The 22,969-nt window shown below is 39.7% G+C and overlaps 2 protein-coding genes across 2 annotated transcripts; one reads left to right on the top strand and one right to left on the bottom strand.

Annotated features, from left to right (window-relative positions):
* Window positions 1-3,930: 3,930 nt before the first annotated feature.
* LOC113539907 (polyadenylate-binding protein-interacting protein 2B) lies at window positions 3,931-15,991 on the top strand. The gene is made up of 4 exons (XM_026936012.3): window positions 3,931-4,091; window positions 14,207-14,367; window positions 14,738-14,917; window positions 15,251-15,991. The coding sequence occupies exons 1-4, from the start codon at window positions 4,085-4,087 to the stop codon at window positions 15,305-15,307; spliced, it is 405 nt and encodes a 134-aa protein (XP_026791813.1). The 5' UTR covers window positions 3,931-4,084; the 3' UTR covers window positions 15,308-15,991.
* A 2,332-nt stretch (window positions 15,992-18,323) lies between these two features.
* On the bottom strand, window positions 18,324-22,726 carry nagk (N-acetylglucosamine kinase). The gene is made up of 10 exons (XM_026936120.3): window positions 22,600-22,726; window positions 22,256-22,340; window positions 21,042-21,140; window positions 20,797-20,938; window positions 20,463-20,573; window positions 20,247-20,359; window positions 20,078-20,165; window positions 19,880-19,977; window positions 19,681-19,759; window positions 18,324-19,049 (listed from the first exon to the last, which is right to left on the bottom strand). Exons 1-10 carry the CDS (start codon window positions 22,626-22,628, stop codon window positions 18,856-18,858), a joined length of 1,038 nt encoding a protein of 345 aa, XP_026791921.3. The 5' UTR covers window positions 22,629-22,726; the 3' UTR covers window positions 18,324-18,855.
* Window positions 22,727-22,969: the final 243 nt, after the last annotated feature.

The raw sequence follows: 22,969 nt of genomic DNA, 5'->3' as shown, positions 1-22,969 counted from the left end.
GAAAATCGTGAACATGGCATCGAAAGAGCCCAATGGCTTCTGTCAAGCGAGAAACGGACACAATACAGAATAAACAACAGACTACAGAACGGAAGTCATTCATTTTCAATAGAGAGTCGCACGCGGGCTGCGGGGAGCACAAGCGCTGCACATGCGACCACGTGACCGGAAGTAGGCCTTTATATTTCAGTTAAAATGTGTACAGGGGGTGAGTTACTGACAATATAGAGTTTTGAGGTCCAGATTTACTTCATAGTGACGCATTTTGTTAGTAACAGGGATGCAGCTGGTGAAACCGAGTAACTGTTTGTAACCCACAATGTTTTGGAGAACGTTCTCCTAAGTTCTGGTAACCTTAAAATGACTTGAACCTCTCAGGAACCTTGCAGTAACTTGGGATGCTTTAGAGAATGTTCCACCTATAACATTAGGGGAACGTCTCCAAACCATCTTTATACAAACCAATTACTATCTATCATATAATTTCTATGTAAATGTTTATCTAAATGAGTCCACTGAAAACAACCTTTGGTGAACTTGGAGAACTTCACATAAGAGAATGTTATGTGGGAACGTTAGCTTGTAGTATATGGCAAACGTCCTGTTATGAGACCATGATCGGAACGTTCCTGGAATTAGTTTGTAATTATACAAAATAGTGCCTAAAGGCAATCTGTGACTAACATTATACACTCACTGAACACTTTATTAGGAACACCTATACACCTGCCCATTCATGCAATTATCTATACAGACAATTGTGTGGCACCAGTGCAATGCATAAAATCAGGCAGATACGGGGCAGCAGCTTCGGGTAATGTTCATATCAACCATCAGAATGAGGAAAAATGTGATCTCAGTTATTTTGAACTGGCATGATTGTTAGTGCCAGATGGGCTGGTTTGTGTATTTCTGTAGCTGCTGATCTCCTGGGATTTTCACACACAACAGTCTCTAGAGTTTACTCAGAGTGGTGCAATAAAGAAAAACATCCAGTAAGCGGCAGTTCTGCAGATGGAAACGCCTTGTTGATGAGAGAAGTCAACGGAGAATGGCCAGACTGGTTCAAGCTGACAGAAAGGCTACAGTAACTCGGATACCCACTCTGTGCAATTGTGGTGAGCAGAAAAGCATCTCAGAATTCACAGCATGTTGAACCTTGAGCCAGATGGGCTACAACAGAAGAAAACCACGTTGGGTTCCACTTCTGTCAGCCAAGAACAGAAAGCTGAGGCTGCAGTGGGCACAGGCTCACCCAAACTGGACAGCTGAAGACCGGAAAAACTTAGCCTGGTCTGATGAATCTCGATTTCTGCTGAAGCACACAGATGGTGGGGTCAGAATTTGGCACCAACGGCATGAATCCATGGACCCAACGTGCCTTGTGTCAACAATACCCACCACCCTCTCTTATCCGCTTCCATGGACATAACACATTACAGTAACAAAAAAACCCCACTTTTCTGTTTCATATGCATTACATTATCACACATAACTCAGACTGCTGTACTGCACCTACTTACCTCAAACTGTGAGCATTTGCACTGGCCCACTTTTGCACATCCTGCACTAATGTACAGTTAATGTCTCTATTTTTATTTTATTTTCCTTATCTTTTATATTTCTATATTTATGCTCATATTTGTTTACCTTATTAATATTCTTTTTATTTCTTGTATTTTACTGTTATACTAAGCTATACTTTAGCTGCCCCAGGAGGTACATCCGCTGGTGCAATTTTTTTAATCAGGGAGTTGATGTTCAGCACCCATTTGAGGTCCTGGGTGATGATGGTTCCCAGGAAGCGGAAGGAGTCCACAGTATTGACTGGGAAGTCACACAGGATGATGGGGGCAGGTGGGACTGGGTTCTTCCTGAAGTCTAACACCATCTCCACTGTTTTAATAGCATTGAGCTCCAGTTTGTTCTGACTGCACCAGGTCACCCCATGGTCAATCTCCCACCTCTAGGCAGACTCATCCTCCTCAGAAATGAGCCCAATGAGGGTGGCATCATCTGCAAATTTCAATAGTTTGACAGACTGGTGACTGGAGATGTACAGGGAGAAGAGTAGGAGCATTATGAAATTGTTCCCAAAAAATAGCCAAATGCTAACGTTCTGTGTTTGTTGGGTGGTTAGCTGGTTAGCAAAGCAACATCTGGGCTCTCCACAAAGCTACCTTCTACTGTACACGCACACACTACACATATAGCATATTTATCCATGTTTTTTTTTGTTTTTTTTAAATCTCACATGTAATGTAGACCATATATATCAATAAATCTGTGACCATTGTCACTAACACTGATTTTCTTCAAGCATCATTTGGAGGGTTTGTGTCTGTGGGAGCTCTGACAATGCTGCTGCTGCTGCTATCAGTCTCGTTGCGAACAAAATGTCAATTCAGCACAGCTGCCACTAGGGGGCTCGTTCCGACAGCCGTATCCGGAAGTCGCGTGCATCGAAAAGGCGGAAATGAAAAACGCCCACTTTTGTTCCAGAAGTAAACAACAGCGAGTGAGTGAAAAGCGGGAAAGTTTTGGCTCTGTGATTATGGCCTTGGGCCATTCCAAAACCCTTATTACTCAACTGCTCAGTTATTCTGCCACAATCCTTACTCTGTCTCCCTGTAAATCGCTGTGGATAAAAGTATCACCCAAATGAGCGCAAGTAAATGTGTGTAAATCTATACAGGCTCTTGACTGATCGTTGATGAAGCGCTCAAAAGTATGAAGGACAACGTGTAGTGAAATGCTTTCTCCTGCTGTCCGTGACATAAAACAGAATTGGCATAAACCAGAGGTAGAAAAGGAAAAATATAAAAATATAATATAAGGGATATAAAAGATAGATGGCAGCAACAGTATTGATTATATTTGTAATAAAGTGCAGATATGTGCAGTTGTTTGTGCAGTATAATGCTGTGCAGTATCAGGCTGAGGTAGTTGTAAAGCAGTTGCCAACATATATAATAAATATTTATAAATACTGGGTAATATGTGTATATTAGCAGGAATGAAGGTGGTGTAGGTGTTGTGCAAACAAGTCAAAGCTCTAGATGTTGTCCTAGGTGTTGTCCTGGCTGAGGGTGCGAATGGCCTGTGGGACGAAGCTCCACCTCATTCTCTCTGTGTTGATCTTCAGGAAGTGGAAACACTTCCCTGACCGCAACAGAGAGAAGAGTCCATTGTTCAAATGGCTGAAGTCCTTCACTATCTTCCTGGCTTTGGTCCAGCACTGTCTGCTGTAGATAGACAGCAGGTCAGGGAGCTCAGAGTGGATGGTGCCCTCAGCTGATCGCACCACCCTCCGGAGAGCCTTCCCATCCTGCTGGGTGCTGTTCCCAACCCAGACTGTGATGCTTCTCATCAGGATGCTCTCGATGATGCAGGTGTAAAAGTTCCTTAGCACCTTACAGGGCAGTTTAAAGTCCTTTAAGCGTCTAAGGTGGTAAAGACACTGATGGGCCTTCTTCACCAGGGTGTTAATGTCACAGGACCATGACAGGTCCTGCATGATGTGTGATTTGTTTATATTGTTAACACTGTTGTCTATATGTATATGATATTCTCATTTTGTTGATATTAAAATTTAAAAGAAGAAGAAATATAGCAGAAGAAATAAATAGAAAAAATAAAAATGTTTCTGAAAAGCTCACTTATGGAGTAAAAACATAATTAGACAACATTTTTTATTTAATTATGCATTTCTACACAATTTATTATACGAAGAAATTATTTATGCATTCATTTAATTTACGTGAGAATATATTTGCACACGTGTTGGAGAAGCCTGTGTGATGATCTCTGAGGTGTAGTGCTACAGGAAGCAGAGGGAGCCACTTGGGATTCAGCCTTCTTTCCAGGGCGCTAGTAAACCTGCCCGATGGTGCGCATGCGCAGTCAGGAGAAGGAGGGGGCTGCATGTTTGTTTAAGCACAGACCACATGACCAGCGCGTCCCTAATGCATTTAGCCAACAGCAGTTAGCTACTCAACTACCTTGAGAGTGAAGGAATTATTCCTCTGCGCTTTGTGCGGGATTAAGTCTTTTTGGTGGATTTTGACGGACCAGAGAGAACGCCATGCCAGGTATATAATTTTAAACCTTTTGTTTGTTGCTTTGCTGTGTTGGGTTTGATGATTATTTTTAATCCTGAGCTGATTAGGTGCAGTATTTGCGTGCTTTGACTTGGACTTCAGTAACTCCATCTTTGGACATATTTCATGCATTTTGCACTCTACAAAAGCAGTGAATGTCGTGAACACAGACGTGCAAACACACACACACACACGCGGGAGCGCGCGCTGGTGTACACTGAAGTGTAGCATTTACACGTCGTAATATCTAACGCACAGATACACGCATGTAATGAAGGTATTTAGGGAGAAAAAGGTTTGATTCCCCTTGTTGTTGGCCATGTTCTGAGCGAACTTGCTCTGATTTTGCCTCAGCACATTTCGTCCCATCGCTTTTTTTTTTTTTTTACTTCATTTGCCTCGACCTTTTGTTGGTTCACCTTTAGACCAATAAAATATGCCTCTCCCTCTCGTGTTTTTGTTTGTGGCTTCATGCTTTGCCCAGTTTCAATGCAACGCTCGTTAATATGGTCCACATTTCTGCTATCAGCATTAGAAAGCGTCTAGTGATTAACAATGTTTCTACCAAACAACTGTCTCATATAACGGCAACAATGTCCTTCAGACAGGAAACACTGTAACACAAACATTAGCCACCTAGCGTGCTCTTTGTTTTGGCGAGACGTGTTTTTGTTTTGTTTTGTTTTGTTTAACCAGGCAGGACGAAAAACCAAACCTTGTTCCGTCCAAATGGTTTGGACATTAAAAAATACTCCTAACTGTGGTTTTGATTGCGGAATCTGTGTGTTTACGGTATTAAATATTGGGGACATTTTGTTTTATTCCTCACAGTTGGCCTACGCGCTGTGTGGTTCGTTAGCATACAGTGCTACATGAGCTTCGTTTGTTCATATGTGAACATGTCGACGTCCTGTTTCAGTGGCACATCACTAGAAGATGGACAGCAGCTAGCAGCAAATGGCTTCTTACTTACATAACCACTATCGTGTAGTTTAGTGGGTTAGAAGCAACTCAGAACAGGATAATTTATTAGTTTTCACTCTGCCATACTTTTTTTTTTTTTTAACTTTAATACCAAGAATAGTGTCACAGTGCCTAAAAATAACTCTTCATATCATCACACCGTGTTTAAAAACGAATAAAACAGCATTTTATGCTTTCTACAATATTTCCTAGGTGCTGAATCTCACACATTTTACTGAATAAAACTTATTAGCATATGTTTGATAGCCTGTGCTAGTGTCTCTGACTGACACCAGAATTTGTTGGCAGGGAAATTCCTCACCTGATAGTGTATATGCTTTACAAATGATATATAACATTTTTACATGGCTCAAAGATATTTCTGCAGCTATCAGAGGAACTTGGACAAAACAAATTGGTTTTTATGGCAATACCACAACTCCTGTCTCCTCCACTCAGCTACTGTTAGACAGTTTAATGTAGTTTGTATACAATAGTCACATCAGGCCTTGTGTGTGTATGTGTGTGTGCTCAACTAAGTAAGGAAACATTCCTTTCTTTCTATACTGACGTTGAAATACTGATGACCACGACAGTGTACGCATGATGAAGGATGGATTTGACCTGGCTCACATTTGTTGATCTCTTGATCTCTTGATTTCTTAAAATATTTTGGTGTGCTCGAAGAAAGTATCAAAATTGGTCTTGCAACAAAAATGTCTTGCTCGATGTGCCTCTGCTATCTAAGAAAACCAAAATCCAGCCCATCCATGCAATTTCTATTGCCCTTTATTTATTTTAGAGATTTATTCTCTGGTATTGTTTTCCCCCCTTGAGAATCAAGATGCTTTCTAAACTATCTTATATTTATCCCATGTTGTATGAAGCCTGTCACATTGCAAACAGCATATTGCAAATATATTGCTACATATTGTGACTTATTATAGTGCAAGACATTGCAAAACAGACTGGTGTTGTTTTTTTTTTTTTGTTTTTTTTTTAATATGAATCATACCAATGTTGTGAGTTGCACCCACAGAAACCTTATCTGGAACCTGAGGCTGGTGGACTTCGGTAATATCAGTATTGTAGAGGTAACCATTTACAAACAATATATTGTGCATCCGTAACATGCAATGAAAAAATGCTGAAGCTTTTAGTTTACTGAATGTGAGTGATCGGAGGATGTATGCCCGAAGGTACTAAGAGGTACGAATGTACTAAGAGTTTTCCCAAGTTACTACGAATGCACAGCATTTGTTTTTTCCACTTTAGTCTGAAATCTGTCAACATTTATTTATACAGCAATGATCTCATTTTTAGTAGTCAGGGGCATTTATTGTTTGATGTAAAACTCGCAGATGTTATTTGCAGTCATGAAGAGTTGAGTAAACTTTGGTCTTTCGCACTATTTTACTTAATAGTTGAGGTAATGTCTTTACAACTCCTGTCACTGAAATTCTTACACAATAGACGCAATACCCTTTAAAGGTTGCTGTCATTAAATGTATGAAACCCATGAACTTGAGTATGCTGTTAAATGGCCAGCAGCAGCACTTTAGGATTGTTTGTGATTTGGTGCCTGGACTACTCCTAATTTTTTTTGTTTGTTTGTTTTTTAAAGCACTAAAATCCTGGGCAGAAATTTAGGAGTCTTTAAGGTCACTTAAGAGCTACTTTTAACTTTAAGATTCTTTGAACACTGCCCTTTCTCCCCATTCATCTGATGATAGTTCTGTCCCTATGGAGATGGATGTTTTTAGACAGGCAGAAAGGTGAAGGGTGGATGTTTGTGTGCCAGGTGGTTGCCATCAAACCCACCTCTTTATAGATCTTTACATCATCGGTGAATGAGTCCTGACAGGCACAGAGAGAGAAAGATTCCTGGCAGGAACAAGCTCATTGTTAATGACCAAAAGTTCCCCTGCCAGACAGTCTGGTACAACTGACAGATTGACATGAAGTATTATGTCATGAGCTTCATTGGTAATGTACAAGATCCTCCCGAGTGGCAAAAAGCTTCAGTTTGCTTTTTTTCTCCCTCGGTTAAGCAATAGGAGGCACACTGGTGAACATCATATGGTTTACCAAATAAAATATATACAATATGTGTGTATACACATACATTTAATTCCCAAGTTTGTTGCCTTTTGTGGTGTCCTGCACAGGAAATGAACATTGCACTAATGATAAACAGCACAGTGTTCAGTATTATGTGAGAAAGAACTAGTAACAAAAATGTTTTTCAGTTGGGAGACTTCTTTCATCCTTTAAGAATTTATTTGCATATGTTGCTCCATCTTTGTTGTTTTGTTGTTGTAGGCCAGGTGGATCTGTTAGAACCAAACTTTTATCCCATATTAGCTTAATTACAGCCAAAGAGAGTGAAAGGGCTTTAAAAAGGTTTTAAAAAAGCAGTAAAACACGCTTTAAGCCTATCTAAAACCAGGAAATAGCACCGGGAAAGCAATTAACGCAGGCTCAAAGTGGCTTCATCCTGAATGTGGAAATGAGGTCGTGTTCACACATCTGATCTTCTGTAAGATGACAGCTAATCTTCAAGCAGTCAGGCTGGTCATATACTTCCTGTGGGAGTAATCTTCAACAGTAATAGAAGCCTTTTTAAATTAGGGCTGTGTGATGTGACAAAATCATAGCACATTACTTGAAGACATTCATATGATACTTTATATGTATCGTGATATACAGATTTGCTGAACAACTGGCAGCAAAACAGTAATGTTGCATTAAAAAAACATGAAAAAATGTCTACAAAAATTACTTTAAAACTAAAATAACTCTTCATTTTAATAAATTTGCAACTGTAAAGATTCAATACAAAATGAAGATCAAATCAGCTGCTTCTCTTCGGAGTTTGTAACTGCTATTAAAATGATAAAGGGTGAAAACTCAGAAATGTGTATTGTGACATACTTTATTCATTTATATACCATTATATTGTCTCATTGCCCAGCCTTTTCTTAAATGAGGCTATTTTGTTGTCAATCCTGTTGGATTAATACCTACGATATTTTGATATCAGCAGCAATTACATGGAAACAAATTATAGCCTAAAATGAAGTAAAAATTGCTGTTCTCAGAGTATCTAAGTTAGCTTACTGTCATTAGAGCAGTGTTGTTACAGTGTCGTGGTTAGTCATTACATCTTCTACCCATTTTTGTTCACACTGTTAATTTCCATAATCTGTTATTCACCCTCTTTTGTGTCAAAATCCCCAAAAATTTGCAATCCCTTCCCTCAGGGCTCATCATCCTCATATTCGTACTAAAGCAGCCTCCGTTTTTCTGCACAGGGGACGCAGCTGCGCTGAAAACCCTTCGGCTGTGTAATCCACAACAGTTGTAACCACATTACATTGCTACTTCTGCTGCCACTTCTGCCATTTTCTTAACTTCATCATGCACACTGGCTATCAGACACACAGAAGAGCAAGACGTCATTTTCCTAAGCAGAGCAGCACACTGCACGCAGTCTTTTTTTTTTGCAGCCAATCTTTCAGCTTATAACAAAAGCATGATAAATACTGGCAATGGAAAAGATTTTGTGAAAAAGCCTTTCTTAGTGTCTCTTCTAGTTCTTTTATGTATATCCAGGGATGATTAAAGAGACTTTTGTGCAAAAATAGATTTTCCTATTCATTTTGTTTGTTGATTATTACGGGGACAGTGTGATTTCACTTTTAGACTTTTCATACTGTGAAAATTTCAAACCAGAGTGCCAGCAAAAGCCTTAATATTAGCTAGCTAAATTTGTCTAACTAGCTCACTAGATGTTTATATCGCGATCATAATCAATAGTGTGGAAAATCAATAATGATGCTCCTTTTTCCTGCAGTCTCTTAGAAGTCAAGAGCAGTAGTGGAACTTGAGGAAGTGACTTGAAGGCAGAGCTTTGAGGGTTTTAAATTATAATTTGTTTATTTTGTGGTACTTTCCATAATTAACATCAAGCTGCAGCATCCTAAAAATAATTAGCTGCTAACTGCTTGGCTATGTCCTCTCATGTTTAAAAGTCTGATTAGGGAACAAACAATGACATCCCATTTCCAGTTAACTGCCTGTATCAATGTATTTCTACTAAAACTTCACCAACAAATCTATTATGTTTGTCCATGTTTGCCTAACTTGAAAAAGCATGTTTAAAATTATTACTGAAAGTGACGATATGGAGAAACCTCTCTCTTTATTGTAATTCAATAGAAAGTTTGCCTTTGACACATGAAGTCATTGATCGTGACTCTTTCTGTCTCCCTGTTTGGTTCTGGTAGCTGTGATGAATCCCTGTGATGAATACTCCCCCCGATGAGCTGATGAATACTGGATTGGCTTTGAGTTGCAGACTTCACATTGATTTTAGATACACACTTTCTGTTAGTATGATGATGAATTCTTTTTATTTTAAAAGAAGATCTGATCCTAAGGCAAAACATACTTAGTTTGTAATAGGTGTGTGTTCTGATAGCCTTTGTGTTAGGCTATTATTCAGTCATAGATTGTGATTGACATTAACTTTTATTGAAGCCCTATAAACCATTTTAAATGTGAGTGCATTCTATTTGCCACGGGTCTTAAACGTGCATATATCCTGCTATATAAATCCACCCACATTTTCTTTGATCTAGATCTTTTATAAATAAAGCCACAGAGAGGAGCCACAAGTAACATAAATCAAATAAAGCCCCCTCTCCTCAACCCTCACTTACTTCCTTGTGTCTGATTTTAATGAAACCATTTTGTGTGGATCTGAAATGCTACTGCAAAGTCTGTTCATTAGAAAATATATTTTGTAGGCACATATAGGTAGCATTCGCCTGCAGCCAAAACAGTAGACAAGTGAAAATGGATTCATCTATTGTTAGAAATTCCAGACACAAATCTATGTTGTTTCTTCACATCTACAATTGAGTATTTACCCAAGGCAGCTTGGCTGCAATGGACCTGGCTTCCTGTCCATGATGTATTCTCACCTTGCACCCATTGATCCTGGGATAAGCTCCAGATCCACCCTGACCCGGACAAAAGTGGTTACTGAAGATGAATAAATAAATGAGTTCCTACTGTTTATTCACTGCCCTTATATTCTGCCCTTTCCTTATGCCAAAGCAAATATTCTCTGCTTTTAAAAGAAATCAATTGGCCACAAAAAAAACATTTTCTCTCTTAACCAAAATGTAGTCAAACGACCAAGATGTGTTTGCACTGAAGCTAGACTAATGTAACTAACATTTAAGTGATGTTTATAGTCCCCACGTTAGTACTGTCAACTGCATGCCTTAATCAGCCTAAGCATAATCTGGCAAAAGAGTCGCATAAGACTCAACTGTTTTTGATGGAAAATCATAAATGCTCTGTACTAATGATTTAAACATGACTCATGATTGAAGCCACTTCCTGTACAAATGTTAATACATGTGTGTGACTGAGGCTGAGGCAACTTGAGACTTGAGCAAGTTAACATGGCTGTGTAAAAACCAGCAGCCCAAATGATCCCAACCTTCAATATCTGTTCCCTGCAAACCATATAGACTGCTTTGTAAATTCTAGCATTACCAAAGTAAAAATGAAGAGTTTCCCACTGACCTGGCAACACTGCCATTTTATGAAGTCTGCTCAGCTCACAAAACCATTCTGCTTCCCCAGTGGTGCAGAGTGTCTTAGGGCACTATCTAGTGTATTGACAGCTACAGCATTGCCAGAGGTTCCTTTTCATTTAGATCATTTGTTTAAAGTATCCAAAAGTTTAGTTCCTTTTCATTTAGATCATTTGCTTAAAGTAACCAAAAGTTTAGTCTTACCCCTTAAGACATTGCATAATGAAGTAATATTATCTGTACTTAAACAATTTAAAGTAAGGCATAAACATAAAGTAAGTATGAATGTGTGTGTATATTGATGTAATTACATTTGGCAAAAATCACATTGAAAAATTATATTATTTTTTTAAAATTACTATGGTTTAAATTAATCGGAAACTATAGATTCTTTTTAGTCTTTTTTTAAATTCTTATGCATGGAAGATGAAAGGGAGCCAGGCTAAAACTGAGGTAAGCTATATCTATAGCTATGTAGGCCCATAAATCTCCACACAGTCCATGTTTAGTGTTGATATCTGTATTTACTAGTGAGAGTGACTGAAACTGTTGTAATGCTAGTGGAACTGTGCACTGAATTGTTGGGTAAACAGATGCTTTATCCCACTTTTTTAAAAATCGTTGACCCTTGAGAACTTGTGAACATTTTCTCTTTGCTTCTGTCACTGAAATGAGGCTAATGGGTTTAGGGCACCATTTACGAGTCAGCTCTCATCTTGTGTTACCCCATAACTCCCGTATCCATATTGACAATCTCTGTTAAATACTAGGGCTGCACGATACTGAAGAAAAATATGCGGTACGATAATGCTATAAGTATGTAAAATCAATTTAAATTTATATATATATATACACACACACTTACTAGCCACTTTTATGGAAAACCTATTCGTCCGCACATTCATGCAGTTATGCAGTCAGCCAATCATGTGGCAGGAATGCAGATACAAGTCAGTTAGTATTCAGTTAATGTTCACATTAAAATGGGGGAAATTGTGATCTTCATGACTTTGACCATTGCATCATTGTTGGTGCCAGATGTGCTGGTTTACGTATTTCAGAAACTGCTGATCCCCTGAAACTTTCACATACAGCAGTCTACACAGAATGGTGCAAAAAAAAAAAAAAAAAAAAAAAAAACATATAATATGGCAGGTCTGCATGCAGAAACACGTTGTTGATAAGAAAGATCAGAGGAGCTCTACACGGAGCATGCACATTTAGTTTATCTAACAGCATTTGTGTAATTGCTTTTATTAGACAAATTGATTGATCATCATTAAAGCAGCTATGAGCACAGAGCTGATGCAATTCAACCCATCCAAGTATTGCATTTTACTGATCGGTTCATAGTTATTGTTGTGTTAGCGAATGTAACTTGTGCTGTGCTGTAAGCTTGTGCATGCATGTGCTCTAATCTTTGTTAATAATTGATGAACCTCAGGCAAATACGGTTCGAAGGGATGTTGTAAATGAAGCTGTAAATGTCCTTTCTTCTGCTTGCACCAGACTAGCAGGTCTCAGTGACCTGTATTTTCCTGAAGTTAGAAAATCTTGGAAACACATGGTGGGTGTTGCATGTAAATTATAGGCAACTGTTTGCACATGGGATTGCAAAGTGAGAAACTATTCTACCCTCTGGATTCTTCAAACAAGCGGTGAAGAGTAAAATTGGAGATGTGTGCAATATCACTTTGAGTATCGGTGACTATTAAGCTTTACAGTGAGTGATTTTCTAGCATTCCACTTCAGATGGCCATCTAACACTTAAACTGCTCCAACAAACTACTCTACAGGAAAAAGTACATAGCCATCACAACTTAATAATCAATATGTAAACAAAACTGTTTATAGTTTTTAGAAAACTCCAAATATTACAGCACAAAATACTGCTTATATTCAGTCCAGTGATTTTTGTTGATATTGGCACAGTATGGGTACGGTATATTGGATCACTAACTAAAATCCAGGTGATTATGTAGGTTTTTTGGCCACACAAGCCTAAATTGATTTGACCCCATGGTGTGCACTGAGGGATCCTGGCAGTCCTCTTTTGTCCTTATCTGTGTATGCTGTCTGCTCTGGTTTATTTAATCTGTTTGCCAGTCTGCTAATGCAACAAGCAGTACTTAGTCTCTCCTAAAATCAGGACACATGGGCAGGAGAGAAGTGTGTGAGTGAGTGAGAGAGAGAGAGAGAGACCTGTCACATGTGGTTAATTCCCCATTAAGCCTGGTGGAGACTACATGATTTTGGCCCCGGTTTCCCAGTTGTCGACTAATTTTGGTGCTCAGAGACTACACTGCCCATCACCGTGCTCCCACAGAGGCTGCCCATGTAGCGTGAGCGGTTTGTGATTTTCTCAGTCTGCAGGCTGTCACAGAGGCTCCGATATTTTGAAGCCTGTTTGATTTTCTTGTTTATGAATCATCTGTTGTGAACCCCTTTGCGACTAGTTGCAAACACAGCGCTGAGAAACAGCCAATAAGAAGCTGAAAGGAAATCAAACTCATGCCCTCATATAACAGATTCACGAATCCAGCTTGTCACCCATCTGTACTATATGGCCAAAAGTATGTGGACACCTGACCATCACACCCATATCTTCCCCAAATTGGAAGCACACAATTGTCTAGAATGTCTTCCTATGCTGTAGCATTAGTTTGCCTTCACTGGAACTAAGATGCCCAAACATGTTCCTGCATGACAGCACTACTGTGCACAAAGCAAGAGAATAGGGGTAGAAGAACTTGTGTGGCCTACACAGAGCCCTGACCTCAACCCCACTCAACACCTTCAGGATGAACTGGAACACTCACTGCGCACCAGGGCTCCTTGCTTGACATCAGTGCCTGATAACACTAATGCTCTTGTGGCTAAACAAGCACAAACCCCCATAGCCATGCTCCAAAATCTAGTGGAAAGTCTTCCAAGAAGAGGGGAGGTTATTATAACAACAAAGGGGGACTAAATCAAGCAAACAAGCACATAGGGGTGTGATGGTCTGGTGTCCACAAACTTTTGGCCATATAGTGTGTTTGTGTGAAGGTGAAATGTAAACGCAACAATAATGATTTTATAAGAAATTACTTGGTATGTCACACCCAAATGATTGTTAGGAATGGCAAAATAAAAACCAACATGACATGATTCCTGGAGACACACAATATAAAATAGCTGTTTCTTTACACTATGCCTCCAGTTCTCTTTGCAGAACAGACAAACTTGCAGCCTGTGTCTCTCCAAACAATGATGGCCAGTTCTGGCATATGTGTGTGAGAGCTGGATTTGGGGCTCAGGTGCACTCATCTGTAATCATAGAACATTTAGTGTGTGTGTGTGCCTTGTCTCTTTTTTTTTTTTTTTTCTTTTCTCCCCCCAAACTTTGTAGCAGCAAAGTGTAGTACATGGGATTTGAACGAAGCAATGTATGCAGTTAGTCCTCTAAAATCTTTATATTGTTTTTCATTATGAAGTTTGACTCCCAATATGTTGGTTTTTATGATTTGTTTTTCTGTCTCTCTTTCACAGAGCCGACAGATCTGAACGGGCCTGATCTAGCAAAGACGCTGGGGGGTGGGGCTCCAGGGAAAGACGGAAAAGACTCCGTAACCAATGGGCATGCAGAGGGAGAAGTCAACCCTTTTGCAGAGTACATGTGGATGGAAAATGAGGAAGAATACAACCGACAGGTCTGTGCATACACACACACACACACACACTCTGAAGCACCATTGTCTGGTGGTCTGTGTAGTAATGGTGGATGCAACTGTGTGATTGTAACTGAGCTATTATGCTCTAGTTCTCCTACTTTCTGTCTTCAGCATAGTGTTTTACTTAACCAGCTATGTGCTCCATGAGTTGACATGCAGTGGCCTGTCTGCAATATCCTAACCCACATATGCTCATTTGTAAAAACAAACACACCCTTGCGAGTGGTGAGAGTGGAGATTTTGCTGCCAATCCTTTTGTGTGTCAGGAACAGTCTCTCTCTCTCTCTCTCTCTCTCTCTCTCTCTCTCTCTCAATTCTCTTATTGTGGCCCTTCTTTACTTTTTCACAGGTAGAGGAGGAGCTGTTGGAGCAAGAGTTTCTGGAGCGCTGTTTCCAGGAAATGTTGGATGAAGAGGATCAGGATTGGTTTATTCCAGCGAGAGATCTTCCCCCAGGGATGGGACAGATTCAGCAGCAGTTTAACGGTCTGTCCGTCAGCGACAGCAACAGCAACACAGAGGAGATTGTGGTAAGCTTTAAGACCTGGCAAGCCCAGTTTTGCCTGATTGCCATTGACCACACAAATTTTTGTGTCATTTGTACAGGATTGACTGCACAGATGCTTAGCTTTGCTTGCTTAACTTGAAATTCTTGTTAGTTGAGCCAGTTGGGTCAAGGATGACTCCAATATTAAACATATGGCTCTAGCATGTATCGCATACCTTAACAAAAATGTCAGTATAAAAATGATCATGAAGCCCATAATCATTAATAATGTCCAGTACTTCCATTATGAAACACACAGGAATATAAGGTGTGCTATAATCTGACATGATGTCTTCTCTCTCTTTTCTCTTCTCAGCGCAAGAGCAGCTTAAACCCCGAAGCCAAGGAGTTCGTCCCAGGAGTGAAATACTAGGGATCATCCTCACCCTCTGGAGTGGAGCCCTCTCACACACACATACAGAGACTTTTTTTGGCTGGAATTGACACGGCCATGTATACGCTCTCATAAATATGTACACACAGCTGTGAGGGGCTGGAGGAGGAGGGTGAGGGGTTTTTTGGGGGGGGGGAGGGAGGGAGGAGGGTTTATCTATAAGCTTTTTATTTTTCCATTTGTTACATGTAAACAAGGGCAGGGAATTTAGACGCAGCCTCTAGGAGGTGCCATCGCGACCTAACATTGTACTCAAAACAGAGCCGTTTTATTTCTTTCTATTGATAAGCCGAGAAGACAGATCACCCCAGCTCTCACTTAGAAGTCCGTGCCTGATTATGTATTTACTTTCTCCTTGCCTGAATTTTTTTTTTTTTTTTTTTTTTTTTTTTTTTTTTTTTTTTTTAAACAGGGGAGGTTATGTCTGGCTGGGATAATCATGCCCCATAACTGTGGGTGTGGAGGGACAGTTTGGGGTGTGACTGGATGTAAAGTGGTTCACTGGATAATGGGCCAGTTTGAGTAGAATGGCAAGAAAAAGCTGTGGAGGTTTTCACATGAAAACATTATTTGATTTTTTGAGTAGAAATTCTTACATGCAAGATTGCAGTTATTTGAAACAAAACGAAGAAAAAAAGTAAATAAATGTAAAAAATGTTGGTATTTTGCTGAGCGTTTGTGTTTCATGCAGTTCTTTTTTTTTTTACTCAAGTTTCTAATGTTACTATATGCATATGCCAGCACACTTAATCCTGCATGCTGCGGTTCTGTTTTTTTCTGATATGGCTTAATTCTGTGGAATTTTGTCATTTACAGAAAGCATTTCCTTATGTTCTCTCTAAACAGTTGAGTAATTCAGAAACATGCTGAGCATTGAGTTTTAGGCTATTATTATTTCTGAAATACGGAATGCATTGTATTGAAACATAAGAAGCTTTCAGTGAGCTGTAGTTTTCACATAGAACTTTTACTGTCAGTCAGCTTGAATTTGTTGCTGTGGTACCCATGTGAACATGACTGCTTCAATACCTCCAGGGGCATCAGAGCCTAGCATTGGACTATAGTAGTAGTCTGTGACTCTATAGTCTTCCAGCTGGACATTAGGACTGTACAGTGTATTCCCAGTTACAAAATATATAGTTTTACTTGTTAATTTTTTTAATTTGTTATACATAGTGACATCCCAAATTAAGGTTTGGCCACCAGAGAGTATGAGCATATGGTTATATATCATGATCATATATCAAAATGGAAGTGTCTGACACATGATAAAGTATTTAATAACAATAACATAATTTGGTTAAACTATCTAGTAGCAGGAAAAAAAATCATTGTGAAGTTTGAGGTAAAAAAAAAAAAACAGTTGTCCTTAATGGGTACACAGGCTTATTATTTACTCTACACAGATCAGCTATAACATTAAAACCCCTTGTGCTGCCAAAACAGCTCTGACCCACTGAGACGTGGACAGGACCTCTGAAGGTTGTATTATCTGGCACCAAGACGTTAATCATAAGTACTATAAGTTGCAAGGTGGAACCTCCATGGATCAGACTCGTTTGTCCAGCACATCCCACAGATGCTCGATCGGCTTCAGATCTGGGGAATTTGGAGGCCAAGTCAACACCTCGAATTCTTTGTCATGTTCCTCAAACCATTCCTGAACAATTTTTGCGCTGTGGCAGGGCGCATTATCCTGCTGAAAGAGGCCACTGCCATTAGGGGATACCGTTGCCATGTAGGGGTGTACTTGGTCAGCAACCATGTTTAGGTAGGTGGGACGTGTCAAAGTAACATCCACATGAATGCCAGGACCCAAGGTTTCCCAGCAGAGCATTGCCCAGAGCATCACACTGCCTCTGCCAGCTTGCTTTCTTCCCATAGTGCATCCTGGTGCCATCTCTTCTCCAGGTAAGCGAAGCATATGCACCTGGCCGTCCACACGATGTAAAAGAAAACATGAGATATCACAGCAGGTGCCATTGTAACAAGATAATCAATGTTATTCACGTCACCTGTCAGTGGTTTTAATGTTATGGCTGGTTGGCATATTCTCACCAGCCACTTTAAGAACAGCTGTACATTTGCTCATTCAACTTGCTCATTTCAATACAATTTTCCAGTTGAAATTTGTGTGGCAGCAAAAAAATAAAATAAAATTTTTTTAGCAGTTTTGCTAGTGGAAATGACTAATTGATAAGAGAGGTCAGAGGAGAATGGTCAGACAGGTTTGAGCTGACAAGAAGGCTACAGTAACTCAAACAGTAACCACTCTTTATAACTGTGGTGAGCATAAAAGCATCTCAGAATGCACAGCATGCCAAACCTTGAGACACTGGTTACAACAGCAGAAGACCACATCGGGTTCCACTCCTGTCAGCCAAGTGACAGGGGTGAGGAAAAACTCTTGTTTACTCAGCTTCATTTGTGGTGAAACCTTAGGAAAGATCCCAGCTAACATATGTAATTACCAGGTGTATAACCAAACCTTTCACAGTGGGGTAACTGTGTTACAACCAGTGACTTTATTGGGGTGTCAATTTTCTAGATCCATAGAAAACGACAATATGGCTACCCCTTTCTGTGTGTGGCCTTCGTAGGATCCTTAAGCGACATTTGATTGTTGTCCACCAAGCTATAAAAGGTTACATCTTAAGTATCCCTAAGTTACACAAGTTATGAATTCAATATCATTAGTTAATGGTAGCTAATAAACTGAAAAAAAATGTTATGCCTCCAAATAATGAATATAATTATGGTGGGGGGAAAAAAAAAAAATAAAAAAAGAAGTTTGACCACTTTTTGCACCTACACCACTTACAATGTGTTTCCATTCTGCCATTTGCAAGTTTTTCTGTCTATATTTGCTATTGAAATATTCATTTTTCTACTGAGCAGGACGGTAATAAAAAAATGCCATTAATTTGGGGGATACAGTAAGACTTGATGTTTTAACAGATGTTTTCAGTTAAAATTGGACAAGAACAGACCATTTTGTTTTTTTAATCATGATTTTTAATAATGATAATGCTTTTTTTAATCAAGATTTTTAATCAGGTCTTAGGCCTCATACACTTGCTCTTGCAATTTTTATGATAAGACATTTAGATACTGTATAAAAATATTAAAATTAGTATTTTACGTTATTTCACAATTAGTGCACGGGGGACAGATACATCTCAGAACAGCATTCATTTTTATATTCAAAATAGGAAATAGGAAATGTGGAAGCAATTAAAGTTTTTTTGCATTTAGTGACCCTAATTCTAATGTAAAGAACTATAAACTCTCGCGCTCCCAGCAACTTCACCTTCTCCCTTTCACTGGGTTAATGCCCAGATTGCTGCCGAAGAGCCATGTAAACTGAATGACATTATACAGAGGTGTACAGATCACATGAAATACTACGTAGCAATGTCCAGTTTAAGTCGAGGTATTTTTCTGATTGTACTATACTGCACTGGGGCCAAATATGTATAAAAACAGGGAGCAGTGTTTCCAGCTTGATTGGTCCTCATTAGTGTTGATCACTGCTCAGTGAACGAGTGGCTGAAGAACACGCTGGCACTAGTGGAGTAGTCCAGGGGCAAGGTGGCACCTGCATTCTGGGCTCCCAGCTTGGCACCACCTACAGCAGACGACTGGCGTAGGGTGAGAAGGCTATACTTCTGAAAATCGCTGTAACCAGACAGTTTGGCCTGGGAGAGGACCTGAGTGAAACCTGCAAGAAAAAGCAACCACAGACTCACCAGTGTCTTGTCAACTGAGTGCGGTTTTAACAGAGTTGATGCAGTAGCTATGATCATGATAATCAGCAGGGAATATTATAACTTATTTTGTTCTTTTTCCCATTGTTTGTCACTGAAATTCTTATCTACAATGTAATGCAATACATTTGCATTCCAAATAAATGGTTTTGTGGATTATTGTTCACTAATGAACAATAAAAAAATTGGATAATTTTATCCAGGTAAACTTTGGTAAACTAATCAATTATTAGACTCCATTTGGTGCCAACACTAGTGGAAAATAAGTGTCAAAGCAACAGTTATGGTGGAGGGGCAGGGAATGACTTGCTGATTGATACTGATTGGAAGGTTGTGAATTCAAATCCCTGCATTGCCAAGCAGCCATTGTTGGGTCCTTAAGCAAAGCCCCGAATCCTCAACAGTTCAGCTGTATACCGTCTCAGCTGTAAATCACTTTGGATAAAAGTGTCAGCCAAATAAGATCAATGTAAATGTATTTAAATGACTTCTGCTTTGGTTTTCTGTCATGTATCAAAGACAAATATTTACCATCACAACACAATGAAGGTAGCTAATTTTGTGACCTGTTTTAACCAAACTCACCATCTTTCATCAGCTCCCAGCTTAACCATACAGATCCAACACACAGAATGGGCAGGCCAAGGTCACCCAAGAACAGCTCCTGTATAAAAGAGAGGGACAGATGGAGAGTAAACAGAGACAGAATGTGAGTAACAGAGTGTGTGTTAAGTTCATGTATAGTAATGTTCATTCACTGACTGAGACACACAGTGTATCAAACCTGGTGCACGTTGGGCAGCACTGCTACAATGTGCTGTGCTAGCACTTTACCAGCCTGGGTAAACACGTATCGGCAGAAGGCATCACCTGCATTAGCACCTAAAACAAAAACATTTGATACGTGAAGGCAGACAGCAGCCTATGCACTCTGAATGAGTGAGGCAATCGGCTATCTTCCTTCCCTCACTCTTCACAGTACCTTCAGCCAGTTTTCTACAGAAGCCAGCAAAATATGATTTCTGGAAGTTTCTGTACAGGTGGGGGAGCATGCCCATCAGATCTGACACCTACAGATGGATACAAAGGAATCAATCATACAGCATAAACAACTATTTGATGAACACAAAACAAGGACAATGACGACTAACCTTGAAATAGTCCTCCATGGCTTTTTTAACATAGGTGATATCATGTGGAGGTGTGACCAGGTTATCTCTGGCATCAAATACTGCTTTTACAGCAAGATGAGAGATCCAAAATGCTAAAGAGAAAGGGAATCAGAAATTTCCAGTAAACATACACATATTAAGGACAGTAATGATTCTATTATAAAGGATATAAGGTATATAAGTAGTTATAGTTACCAGAGCCTTCATCTCCCATCATGTGACCCCATCCTCCACAGCCCACCTGAGTGCCATCAGGGTTCACCAGCTTACAGTTTGAACCAGTTCCTGATATCAGTACTATACCACCTGCAGGGAAGAAGAGACTACATATTCATTGTCTTGCCAAGACACATTTTACACATACATACACACACACTAATATATATAGCATTTAGCATTATCTAACACACTGAACTTATATATATATATATATATAAAGTTCAGTGTGTTAGATAATGCTGAATACAAGTTTTGTTAATTATTTGCTATTTACATGAGGTCATTACTGCTAACATGTAAGATACAATACCATGGCCACTTGCTGTTGCCATGGCACCAATGGCATCTGTGGTAATGTAATAATTCTGGCTTAGTTTAGGAAATTTTTCCATCATCTCATCAATCAGTTTCTGAATGGCATCCTTCTGCTCTCCACCACTCAGCGACATGCCCTATATAAAAAAACACACACTTTTTTGTCTTAACCATTCAGGAAAATTACAGCAATGTAAGCAATCTCCTTACTGGTTTGTCCAAATAGTAATACAGACTCACCAGAGAATATATGGGTGTATTGGGATCCAGCCCGGCACTGATCTTTGCCTTCTGGACCATATCGTTAATGCCCTCGATACACTTATCAACACCAACCAACTAAAGAACATAGATTACTTCAGTAAGGAAAGGTTTGAAACACACTCTTAATGGCTCCTAACTGGACAAGTGGCACACTACATTGGGTGTAGTGTAGTGTATATAGGTCAGAGAAAATGATTAACATGATATGAGTGTTGTAGGGGTTTTAAACCACTGTACACTTATTGTCACTTTATTAGCTACACTGCTGTGCTGAGAATAGTCCGCCAACTAAGTCATACACTGATCAGCCATAACATTAAAACCACCTGCTTAATATTGTGTAAGTCCCCCTTATACCGCCAAAATAGCTCTGACCCATCAAGGCATGGACTCCACAAGACCTCTGAAAGTGTGATGTGGTATCTGGCACCAAGACGTTAGCAGGTAAGTGCCGCACACGCACCTGGCTGTCCACATGATGTAAAAGAAAACGTGATTCATCAGACAAGGCCACCTTCTTCCATTGCTCTTCCATTGGACAGACGTCAGTATGGGCACACTGACCAGTCTGTGGCTACAGAGCCCCATACACAGCAAGCTGTGATGCACTGTGTGTTCTGACACCTTTCCATCATAGCCAGCATTAACTTTTTCAGCAATTTATGCTACACTTTCTCTTCTTTGGGATCGGACCAGACGGACTAGCCTTCGCTCTCCATGTGCATCAGTGAGCCTTGGGCACCCATGACCCTTTCATTTGTTCACCGTTTGTCCTTCCTTGGACAACTTTTGGTAGGTACTAATCACTACATACCGGGAAAACCCCACAAGACCTGCCGTTTTGGAGATGCTCTGTCCCAGTCGTCTAGCCATCACAAATCGGCCCTTGTCAAAGTCACCTAGATCCTTACGCTTGCCCATTTTTACTGCTTCCAACACATCAACTTTGAGAGCTGACTGTTCACTTGCTGCCTAATATATCCCACCCCTTGACAGGTGCCATTGTAACTAGATAATCAATGTTATTCACTTCACTTGTCAGTGGTTTTAATGTTATGGCTGATCGGTGTATGTGCTCAGCTAGTAGGGCTGACAAACTGTGCATAGTAACTGTATAGCTACAAACTGCTCCTATATGGTAGGAATGAATGCAGGCACAAGGTACAAATGTACAGCATTTCCTTCCTTACCCAGTGATTGGTGCAGGGTCCATCTGTCTCAGCGAGGACCTCCCCTGCAGCGGAGAGCAGCACTGCTTTGGAGTGAGTTCCGCCCCTGACAAAGAAAAAGTCAAGTTATTATTATTATTATTATTATTATTATTATTATTATTATTCCAGCATTAACCTAACAGCCTTACAGGATTCAGTAAGTCTAACAGATGACGACGTAAACAGATACAAACTTGAAGAACTAATCTTACCAAACGCATTACACATCAACACACAGTGTCCCATAAATGTCTAGTGTCATTTGCCTTAAACGAAAATTAAAATGTGTTAATAATTCAACTTTTTTTTGGTCAAAACCTCACCCTTCCACACCTCCATACACCGCACTCATTTCTACCGCTTCCTGTTTCTTCCTCGTGACAAGACGATGACGTGTTAAGCAGGTCTATTTTCCACCAATCAGATTATCGCTCGTGCCCTGCCGTAAACGCGAACTTTATCACGTTGTTATCTTATCAAGCTCAGATCTCACCTCCCTCATTTCTGTGGAAGGATGTAGACAATACACTCACATGCACATTTTTCCTGGGGTTTTTTTTCTAGATAGAGAGATTGTCTATTTATTTGTTTGATTGTTTGGTTGGTTGGTTGTTTTTCAATATGTTTGGTATAATATGTAGCCTATAATTTGTATGTTTTATCGACCTGTAATATAAATGGGCTCTAGACTTA

The sequence above is a fragment of the Pangasianodon hypophthalmus genome, chromosome 4 (genome assembly GCF_027358585.1).
Source record: "Pangasianodon hypophthalmus isolate fPanHyp1 chromosome 4, fPanHyp1.pri, whole genome shotgun sequence".
NCBI lineage: Eukaryota > Metazoa > Chordata > Actinopteri > Siluriformes > Pangasiidae > Pangasianodon > Pangasianodon hypophthalmus.
The sequence above is the reverse complement of the archived record's forward strand: the minus strand, read 5'-3'. Positions and strand labels throughout refer to the sequence as shown.

Bases quoted from the DNA above. Each gene is read 5' to 3' on its own strand.
- LOC113539907 (XM_026936012.3), top strand. The intron at 14,368-14,737 runs GTCTGTGCATAC...ACTTTTTCACAG, and splicing joins AGGAAGAATACAACCGACAG to GTAGAGGAGGAGCTGTTGGA. The intron at 14,918-15,250 runs GTAAGCTTTAAG...TTCTCTTCTCAG, and splicing joins GCAACACAGAGGAGATTGTG to CGCAAGAGCAGCTTAAACCC.
- nagk (XM_026936120.3), bottom strand. From the start codon at position 22,628: ATGAGTGCGGTGTATGGAGGTGTGGAAGG. The intron at 20,360-20,462 runs GTAACTATAACT...CTTTCTCTTTAG, and splicing joins GATGGGAGATGAAGGCTCTG to CATTTTGGATCTCTCATCTT. The intron at 19,760-19,879 runs GTTTGATACACT...TCTTTTATACAG, and splicing joins TGCTGCCCAACGTGCACCAG to GAGCTGTTCTTGGGTGACCT.